The following is a 10,765-nucleotide window of genomic DNA, read 5'->3' on the forward strand; positions in this document are numbered from 1 at the left end:
GCCTACTGTCTAAAATAACATTGTAAAACATTTTGCCATGTCTGCCCATTTTTAAAGAAAGATTACAGAGATAAATGCAATTGCAATAAAGATTCAACACATTTGTCTTGTTTTTATTTTTATTAAACTGTATGTGGCCCAGTGGACTATCAGCGGATGTGTGCGCGCCTGTGCGGTACAGCTGCCTACAGTGCACGTTTCACATGATCTCACGTGACTTACATTTTCTGAGCATGTGACGCTCAGTTCAGCTGTTGCGGGAAACAATTTCACGGTATTGTTGTTGTCGGCTTCTACCAGACGTCTAATCGGACGGTTTGTGGCTGTCTCATTTTAAACCATAATAAGTGATACTAGTGGAATCTTCATATTGCTAATCTATCAAACGACATCTGTTTCCTCATCTAAATGGCCCTTCCAAACGTATAGTTGTATATACGAGTTTATTTTTAACCACAGGAACAAAACAAGGGTAAGAATTTATTGTATCCGTCGTAGGTTACATTTAAATCGTACCCACACAGTCTACGTTTAGCCAGGTGGCAGGCCCAGGTGATACTGGAGACCTTGTTTTTGTAAAATAATGTAGTATGTAACCTTTTGTGCAAACTGAAGTTGCGCTCCCCCACATTCACGTCAGGTTTGGTGGTTGGCTACAGAGTTGCGAAACGCGTTCCATTATTTGACTGCGGTGTTGATGGGCGCAAATATAAGTTCAATAGTATTTGACAGGCACCAAAATAACAATCACGCCATGCCAACCATTATATAACTGCTTGTTACACAAGCTATCTATAAACTAAAAGAGAAATAATTTATATTAGGCTTATAATTATAATTGGCCTATAATTATAAGAGTTATACTTCTACTTATAATAGGCGTTATAATTGTAAGAGTTTGCCTACCATCACATATTAGACCAGCTAAAATCAGTTCATCTATGACCCAAAATATACTTCTCCCAATTGTATGTTCTCTGTGTTTCAGTGTAAATATGAAGTCATTGGCAGTTGTTGTCCTGCTGTGCCTTGGCTGCTGTCTGATGACTTCCTCATTCGTACTTGAGCCGCCGTAAGTAACATTACTGGTTATATCTGTCTGGTTAATGTCAGATGCCAACCCTGGCCTCTGCATCAAGCCCCTAACTGTGTCTGTCATTCCAAAGTAAGTAAGTAGCCGTTTTCAAGCCACAATGGCCCATAGGGCAGCTTGATGTTCAAGTACACAACCTGGACAGGAGGTTACCTCCAATCCATCTCCTTAATGTTGAATGGCAAGTAGCGGGATCATGTCCCGTATTTAGTGCTTTGTTTTGACCAGGGAACCTTCCAATCTCAGGGAGGACACTATAACCACAAGACAACTGAGCTGGTGTCATTCCATAGTCGGCCTCTATGCGAATTGAAGGCCATTAAGTGATTGAGGCACTTTGATTAACCTAATATTGCACTTCAATTATTTCAGGCATATGTGGAGTAAGCTGATCCTGACTCACCACTGGCCGAGCACATTTTGCAGTGTAAGTTACTTTATTGTATGGTTTCATGGCATAATAAACTCAACGTATCATGTGATGATCTGATCGTATGATTGATACAGTAGCCCTAAATTGCCAGATTTGCCAACTTGTATGACAAAATGAACATTTCTATTTGCAGATGGAACACTGTCATTCCACATTTGACTACTGGACTTTGCATGGACTGTGGTAAGGAAGGACTTCCAACAAATTCAGTAGGAAAGTGCTTTTTTTTTGACTGACCAGATAGAATGCAAAACAGTTTATGTATGTTATCTTTGTACACATTTGACCAATGTCTGTCTTACAGGCCAGATAAAGGCCAGGAATGCAATTCATCTTTGCACTTCAATGAAACTCTAATCCAGGTATGTTCTGCTGGGGGGAAAAAACATTTAAAATACAAACATTTACAAAAGGCAGATTGAGTTTATTCATGACAAAATATCATTTTGATGGTTAAAGTAAATGTGTTTATATATTATGAAATTAAGATAAATATTTGATAATGAATATGTTTTACAGGACCTACTTCCAGAGATGCAGAAGTGGTGGCCGGATCTTAAAATTCCAGAATCCTCTAGATTCTGGTCTGTTCCAGTTTTCTATTTGTATTAATACTTTACTCCAAGTAATTGTTATATTTTCAGGTAACAATATTTTTCTAAACAAATGTTAGTGTTTGATCTTCTATTTACAGGAAATATGAATGGCAAAAACATGGAACATGTGCTGCAAAAGCAGAGTCCCTAAACAGTCAACACAAATACTTTGGCAAAGCCCTGGAGCTGTATCACAAGTTAGACCTTGATGGGTAAGTGTACTGAATTAACAATGAAGTACCCTCATGAAACATATGGGATAATGTATGGTTTCAATACCCTGAACCCTAATTTATGTTTTCTACTACTTATTTATAAATTCTTTGTATGTTTTCAGGGTGATGAAGAAACGTAACATTGTGCCCTCTGAGACTTACTACACGGTAAGTACATGAAATCAATATTACTACATTACCAAGGATAATTTAATTTAGCAAAGAGTAAATAGTTGCATGTTTAAACTTCAAGCATTTCTGCATCGTATCAAACAACACACTATACTGTGTGTTTTGGGAACATGGACAATTTGAAATGTGTGAGTATGTGAAGTCAACAGTGACTCATTTACTGCAAGTCATTTGACTTACTGTTACTGTTTACTTAGTTACTGGCAGTAAAATGACCCAGATGTGTGCATGCATTCAATACCAGGTTATCGACCGGTATTGGCCTTTTACCACGATAACCGATATTCAATAAATAGGATGGATAAAAGGGAATCTCATGCTCAACTGAAGATTCACAGCTATTCCCATTATGTTTCATTATTGTCACAATGTAAGGAATCAACATTTGAAGCCCATTTCTTGGACAATTGGTCTTTAGGATAGCAATTTATGAGAAATTAGTGTGGAAAAATTACACTTTTTAATTTCCCCTCTTTGAAACAGTACAGTTGAAGTCGGAAGTTTACATACACTTAAGTTGGAGTAATTAAAACTCGTTTTTTCAACCACTCCAAATTTCTTGTTAACAAACTATAGTTTTGGCAAGTCGGTTAGGACATCTACTTTGTGCATGACACAAGTCATTTTTCCAAAAATTGTTTACAGACAGGTTATTTGACTTATAATTCACTGTATCACAATTCCAGTAGGTCAGAAGTTTACATACACTAACTTGACTGTGCCTTTAAACAGCTTGGAAAATTCCAGAAAATGTCATGGCTTTTAGAAGCTTCTGATAGGCTAATTAACACCATTTGAGTCAATTGGAGGTGTACCTGTGGATGTATTTCAAGGCCTACCTTCAAACTCAGTGCCTCTTTGCTTGACATCATGGGAAAATCAAAAGAAATCAACCAAAACCTTTGTAGACCTGTAGGCTGGTTCATCCTTGGGAGCAATTTCCAAATGCCTGAAGGTACCACGTTCAGCTGTACAAACAATAGTACGCAAGTATAAACACCATGGGACCACGCAGCCCTCATACCACTCAGGAAGGAGACGGGTTCTGTCTCCTAGAGAGGAACATACTTTGGTACGAAAAGTACAAATCAATCACAGAACAGCAGCAGAGGACCTTGTGAAGATGCTGGAGGAAACGGGTACAAAAGTATCTATATCCACAGTAAAACGAGTCCTATATCGACATAACTGCCATAAAAAAGCCAGACTACGGTTTGCAACTGCACATGGGGACAAAGATCGTACTTTTTGGAGAAATGTCCTCTGGTCTGATAAAACAAAAATAGAACTGTTTGGCCATAATGACCATCGTTATGTTTGGAGGAAAAAGGGGTGAGGCTTGCAGGCCGAAGAACACCACCCCAAATGTAAAGCACAGGGATGGCAGCATCATGTTGTGGGGGTGCTTTGCTGCAGGAGGGACTGGTGCACTTCACAAAATAGATGGCATCATGAGGGAGGAAATGTATGTGCATATATTGAAGCAACATCTCAAGACATCAGTCAGGAAGTTAAAGCTCAGTCGCAAATGGGTCTTCCAAATGGACAATGACCCCAAGCATACTTCCAAAGTTGTGGCAAAATGGCTTAAGGACAACAAAGTCAAGGTATTGGAGTGGCCATCACAAAGCCCTGACCTCAATCCCATAGAAAATGTGTGGGCAGAACGGAAAAAGAGTGTGCGAGCAAGGAGGCCTACAAACCTGACTCAGTTACACCAGCTCTGTCAGGAGGAATGGGCCAAAATTCACCCAACTTATTGTGGGAAGCTTGTGGAAGGCTACCCAAAACGTTTGACCCAAGTTAAACAATTTAAAGGCAATGCTACCAAATACTAATTGAGCGTGTGTAAACTTCTGACCCACCGGGAATGTGATGAAAGAAATAAAAGCTGAAATAAATAATTCTCTCTACTATTATTCTGACATTTCACATTCTTAACATGAAGTGGTGATCCTAACTGACCTAAAACAGAGAATGTTTACTAGGATTAAATGTCAGGAATTGTGAAACTGAGTTTAAATGTATTTGGCTAAGGTGGATGTAAACCTCCGATATCAACTGTATATCAGCAGATACTTTCAGAAGGCACTGTATTCATACCCCTTGACTTATTCCACATGTTGTTGTGTTACAGCCTGAATCCAAAATGGATTAAATATATTTTTTTCTCACCAACAATACCCCATAATGACAACGTGAAAACATGTTTTTAGAAATTTTGGCAAATGTTTTGAAAATTAAATACAGAAATATCTAATTTACATAAGTATTCGCACACCTGAGTCAATTCTTTGCAGACGCACCTTTGGCAGCGATTACAGCTGTGAGTCCTTCTGGGTAAGTCTCTAAGACAGGGGTGGGGGCTACAAAAAAATTTGAACAACTCACGAGGGGCTGCAGTTGCTCGTGGTTCTGATGTCCTCAATTTTACACATTTTGCCATGGGGTGGAGATAAGATTTTGTGATTTTTATATCTAATTTCATGCAATCCTACTCATTTTGCCATGGGCCTGAATGGAAAATTAGCTATTAATAGTGACATAACAAAATAAAAACTGCTAATGCACAACCTAATTTTGAAATTGCACCTTGTGTATTGCACCTTCTACTATTCTAACTTGAAACAGTAAGTTGAGACCCTAGCTCTTTATTCTTTTTTGTTATGATCCGAGGACCGGCCAGTTGCCCATCCCTGCTCTCAGAGCTTTCCACACCTGGATTTTGCAACATTTGCCCATTTTATTCTTTTAAATTCTTCAAGCTCTGTCAAATTAGTTGTTGATCATTGCGAGACAACCATTTTAAGGTATTGCTATAGATTTCCAAGTAGATTTAAGTCAAAACTGTAACTGGGACACTCAGGAATATTTAATTGTCTTCTTGGTCAGCAACTTGTCTTTTAAGTCATTGTCCTGCTGAAAGGTGAATTCATCTCCCAGTGTCTGGTGGAAAGCACACTGAACCAGATTTTTCTTTAGGATTTTGCCTGTGCTTCTTTTTTATCCTGAAAAACTCCCCATTCTAAGAATTACAAGCATACCCATAACATGATGCCACCATCACTATGCTTGAAAATACGGAGTGTGGTACTCTGTAGTGTGTTGTATTGGATTTGCCCCAAACATAACACTTTGCATTCTGGTCAAAACTTTTTTGCCACAGCAGTATTATGTGCCTTGTTGGAAAAAGGATGTATGTTTTGCAATATTTTTATTCTGTGCAGGCTTCCTTCTTTTCACTCGGTCAAATAGATTAGATTTTTTAGATTTATATAACGCTTTTGTACCAACTGAGGTACTCAAAGGACTTTAGTATATGGCGACCATTTTTGTGCCACAGCGCTCACGACCCATCAGGTGAGGAGTGATTTGCCAATTAGAAATTAGGGGGATGATTAGGTGGCCTTGATGGAATGGTGCTAGGTTAGGAATTTAGCCAAGACACCAGGGTTAACACCCTTACTCTTAAGATAAGTGACATTTCTAATTGCCAGAGTGTCAGGACAACCATTTTAACATCCCATCCGAGACTGCACCCTACACAGGGCAAGGGTGGTATGCTGCTGGCAAATGTCTCAAGTCAAACTAATCACAGCCTTAAAAATACAAGTAAAATACATTTATCATGTAATATCATTAGAAATAGGCCTAGAACAAGTCTGAGGTTTATACAGTCCATCATAACAGGCTAGACCAACTAATCAATCAGTTCTTCAACGCAATGCTAACCTGTGGAGATCAGGACCGGTATCCACAAAGCATCAGAGTAGGAGTGCTGATCTAGGACCATTCCCACTCGGATATGCTTTGTGGATACGGACCCAGAGATCCACAGCTGTAGTTCTGAGGGGTAAATGTAAATACAAAGTCCCCTTGCTATCGACACGTTATACTGACACAATTTTAAAAACGGGAAACATTAACATATGATTAAAAGGTACACATACAGACCATGTATGTATTAAACTAGCCTGCAAATGGATCAAATAAATTCAACAAGAATTTTGAATATAAATGATTCCCTGTTTGGTTTTAGTATGCTGCCATTGCCCTGAAATTGAGAGGTCTCGCGATCAGGTTTAAAAAGTAACGGTGTGATCAAGGTGTGCTGGAAAAGAGCTTCAGATAGTGGACAGTCCGTGTCCACTAACAATTGCTGGTGAATCCTCTGACATCTTCAAAGACTGCTGTACTATAGTCTGTGTTACAGACAACTTTACCATACATCAATGGTTTTGGTAATAGCCTGAAACAAACAAAGAACAGGGAAAATATGAAAGGAAAGGGTTGAGGCCTCATCCGCATGGTTTTTAAGGGGAAAGTCCTAGTTGAAATACCTCACTGGCCTGCCTGTATGGTTAGTATTGTGGAGTAACTACAGTGTTGTTGATCCATCCTCATTTTTTTCTATGACAGACATTAATCTTTAAGCGTCTAAGCCGGTGCGGTCCATTATTATAATTTTTTAATGAAGCGTTGAAGTTGGCTTTACTGCTATTAGTCCATAGAAACGCATTGAATAACAACAAAAAATAAACATCTATACAGAAGTTTGTTCTGAAGTGTCTGTCCTATATCTGAGCGATAAAGATCAGAAACTATTTATTTTTTTATTTTTATACATGTATTTAACCCCTTATTTTAGGCATTAAACTAATCTCCATATATATATATACTGCCATTTATTTTTTAAACTGGTACCTGGCTACCTTCAGACTAGTTTTGTGAGGCTTGTAGGTGTCCTAGAGCAAAACAACTGACATTTATGTGTTAGTGTCGAGAATCACCTTTCCATATTAGTGTGTAGCCCAAACTGTGCTGGGCTGTACACACCGATGCTGGCAGATCGGCTATACCGATTTCAGACAAGTCCCGTGACACTTGTGGGGGTCGTAGAGCAAAACCTTTCAGTCGCTACATACGTTGTGACAAGACCAATTTTCGGGGTGTCTCATGGTCTGACAAACACCACTCAAGCTCTGCCACCTTTCACCGCCAATGCGGAACAGGATCCGGTAGATTGAGACGCAGCCTATGCAACAAAAAAAGATCTCTAGTTTAAACTGACGGATTAAAAAAAATATATAATTCTAATTAGATTTCCACGGGGTGTGGACATCGACTCTAGAGGGTTTTAAACTCAGTAACTGTTTTAAAGTCACCATTGGCCTCATGGTGAAATTCCTGAGCGGTTTCCTTCCTCTCCGGCAACTGAGTTAGTATCTTTGTAGTGACTGGGTGCATTGATACACCATCCAAAGTGTAATTAATATGCTCCAAGGGACATTTATTGTCTGCTTTGTTTTACCCATCTACCAATGGGTGAACTTCTTTGTGAGGCATTGGAAAACCTCACTGGTCTTTGTGGTTGAATCTGTGTTGGAAATTCACTGCTTGACTGAGGGACCTTACAGATAATTGTATTTGTGGGGTACAGAGATGAGGTAGTCATTCAAAAATCATGCTAAACACTATTATTATACAGAGTGAGTCCATGCAACGTATTATTTGACATGTTAAGCAAATTATTACTCCTGAACTTATGGCTAGTCATAGCAAGAGTTGAATATTTATTGACTGAAGACATTTCAGCTTTTTATTTTTTATTTGTTTGTAAAAAATAAAAATGTAATCCATTTAAAATTCAGGCTATGACACAACAAAATGTGGAAAAAGTCGGACCCCGAAAACCCATGTCGGTCAGGTTCTAATAGCATGTGATGAGTACTCGTGGTAAAATTGATTGTCTGTTTTTAGTTTGACCTCATTGAAGGAAACATTCTCAACTTCTACAACGTGAAACCAAAGATTCAGTGTATTCATCCAAAGGTATCATGTTTTTTATATTTTGTCTTTGGGTAAAATGCAAACTCAAGCACAACTAGTTAATGGATATGCTAAAGGTTTTCTTTGAAGAGTGTAGGATAACAAGAATTGCGTACCATTTTCTATTTAGAATACGTTTCTCTAATCATTCTACATGAAGAATAGTCATTGCACACTTAAAGATAAAATCATGAATCCCAACCCTAAATATAGAATGTATCATTAAGTTAATTATTGTTTACAGGAAGGGAAGGTGCAAATCTTGGGGCAGATCGAGATCTGCTTCAACTCCGACTTTCAACTGGACGACTGTGAGCATTCTGAGACAGACACAGTGAACCTCAATGTTAAGGGTGCAGGGTTTAGTGTGTGTGACCATGCCACACCGGTCTACTACCCTCCCCTGAAGGGGAAACTGTCAGTGTAGTGGCTAGTGGGTATTGTCACGCATCCCTTTATAATCAGTGTCATATCTCACATGGAACATAGATACAGGAAGGTTCCACTTGGTGTGAGTTCGCACATAAATCTATCTGAAATCTATCTGAAAAACCCTAACAGTTTTTAATTGAATGTGTCTACTGCTATTTGGAACTGTTTTCTGGCATTCAAACTTAAAATTTTACTGCTTGATTCTTGGAAACAGGGTGGTCATGTTGTAACTCAAGGAACAAATCAGCTTTTTTTGTTTATATAAATATATATATATATAATACTTTGCAAATCATAATAAAATGTATGTAAATAAGAAGTTCCCCACAGAGCATCTTAATGTGGCAGAGAAAGAGGGGAATATATGACACCAGGTATCGTAGCCTAGTGGCTGATGCTACATGTAGTATGCAGTGCATTATATCCTGTAGAGGGGGGGGGGGGGCGTCCATGTTTCAGCCTGTCGATGTATAATGTGAGTTTGTGGAATGTAACACTAATGCCACCTGTAATATAGGATGACATTTGCTTTCAAGGGATTTGTGAGTCATTTTAAATTGGCCTTAGTTTGTTTAAAGTATGGTCCTACATTTTGTTAAACATAACATTTAAAGTTTGATGCACAGTTTATGAAGAGGTCTGATGACTGCATTCATTAATTTTGTCTTTCAATATGTTTTTCATTTTATTTTGTTGTAAACTGTGTTGAGTAATTATGGTAAGAATGTGTGCGGTGGTGGTTAAAATGCATAAGTTATGGAGATGGCATTACTAAAGTCGAGATTTTCTGCGCACAGTTTAACAAGGCTATAATGATCATGATTTAACCAGATACAGGTATTATATCTAACAATGTCATTTCTGCTGTTTAGTTAGTTTGATTTCATTGAATTGTGGGATAAGCTTTGGTTTTTAAATGGTGGCCTTATTTTGGTAGGTTCCAATCCTCTGTAATGTTTATGTACAATTCATTAAAGTAATTTTTCTATTGCAGCAGTTTGTATGTACTATTTACCCTGGAATTTGATTTTTAGTGAATCCAGTTAACATGCATAAGTATGCACATTCAACTAAATGCCACAAGAGGTCAGAAAACCTCAACACAACGGCAATGGCCAAAAGAGGCAGTCCCTGTCTAACACTGTGTGGCGTTGTTCAGTCTAACAAATTACACATTTTAAAGAAATGTTATATCCACAAAAAGTATACAATTATATAAAACTCCATGTCCAGGAACGCTGATGATTTTGACTTAAAATCCTGTATTTGTATTGTAACTGTCTTCATTTTAACATCATGTCAACTGCAGATGTATAGCCAGATGTATATTAGAACAACGATAATGATTACTCCTGAGCAATTTTTAAGATATAAAAAAAAGTAAAGCTATTTACTACTGTAGTTGTATCCTACAGGCATGCCATTGATCTATCCTCATGACACCTTGTGTGTAAGAGATTTATAGGCTGTTGGAGTACATGGAACATTGTGCTTTTTAGACCTCATGTAAGGCATGTCAGCACACTGAAGAGATTTGTCTGTTGGTGACCAGTGGTAAGTAAAGCTTATTTTTGCAACAAGTATTTTACATTTCATATAAAAGGGTTTTATCAAAAATATGACAAATGTGTATCTGTCCTGGGAATGTTGAAATATTACGTTGCACAATATCTTGTCTACTTATATTTCAGCATAGTTTAATATTCCCCTTGTGAACTGTATTTGAATCCCTGTCCCCAAAATAAGAGTTAAAATGTTGTATTATGGGCCTTGGCTGTCGGTATAATGGATATTATGTGTGGTGCAATCAGTTTTATGTAAGCTGTCATCGTAGGATAAGAGGAAAGAGGTTATAGTGTCAAGGAAATCTCATTTGCCAAGAACAGGCAGAACCAAATAGTTGTAGGGAGGCAACGGTTGCCTCAGTGGGTATTACACACATACCCACAGTGAGATCCATGCACTACTCTTAATG

At 38.1% G+C, this 10,765-nt stretch overlaps 1 protein-coding gene across 3 annotated transcripts; it reads left to right on the forward strand.

Moving 5' to 3' along the window:
• The first annotated feature begins 172 nt into the window (after positions 1-172).
• Positions 173-9,783, forward strand: LOC110502716 (ribonuclease T2). Of its 3 annotated transcripts, XR_005039186.1 has the most exons (11): positions 229-472; positions 989-1,072; positions 1,466-1,520; positions 1,660-1,709; positions 1,831-1,888; positions 2,046-2,110; positions 2,221-2,334; positions 2,460-2,505; positions 8,290-8,361; positions 8,603-8,902; positions 9,235-9,783. XR_005039186.1 is itself a non-coding variant. In XM_021580967.2 (10 exons), exons 2-10 carry the CDS (start codon positions 996-998, stop codon positions 8,783-8,785), a joined length of 720 nt encoding a protein of 239 aa, XP_021436642.2. In that variant the 5' UTR covers positions 173-315; positions 989-995; the 3' UTR covers positions 8,786-9,783. The 3 variants fall into 3 exon arrangements, 2 of the variants coding, with proteins under 2 accessions (XP_021436642.2, XP_021436641.2); XM_021580967.2 differs by having other exon boundaries at positions 173-315; positions 8,603-9,783; XM_021580966.2 differs by having other exon boundaries at positions 8,603-9,783.
• Positions 9,784-10,765: the final 982 nt, after the last annotated feature.

This window comes from Oncorhynchus mykiss, chromosome 23, assembly GCF_013265735.2.
Source record: "Oncorhynchus mykiss isolate Arlee chromosome 23, USDA_OmykA_1.1, whole genome shotgun sequence".
NCBI lineage: Eukaryota > Metazoa > Chordata > Actinopteri > Salmoniformes > Salmonidae > Oncorhynchus > Oncorhynchus mykiss.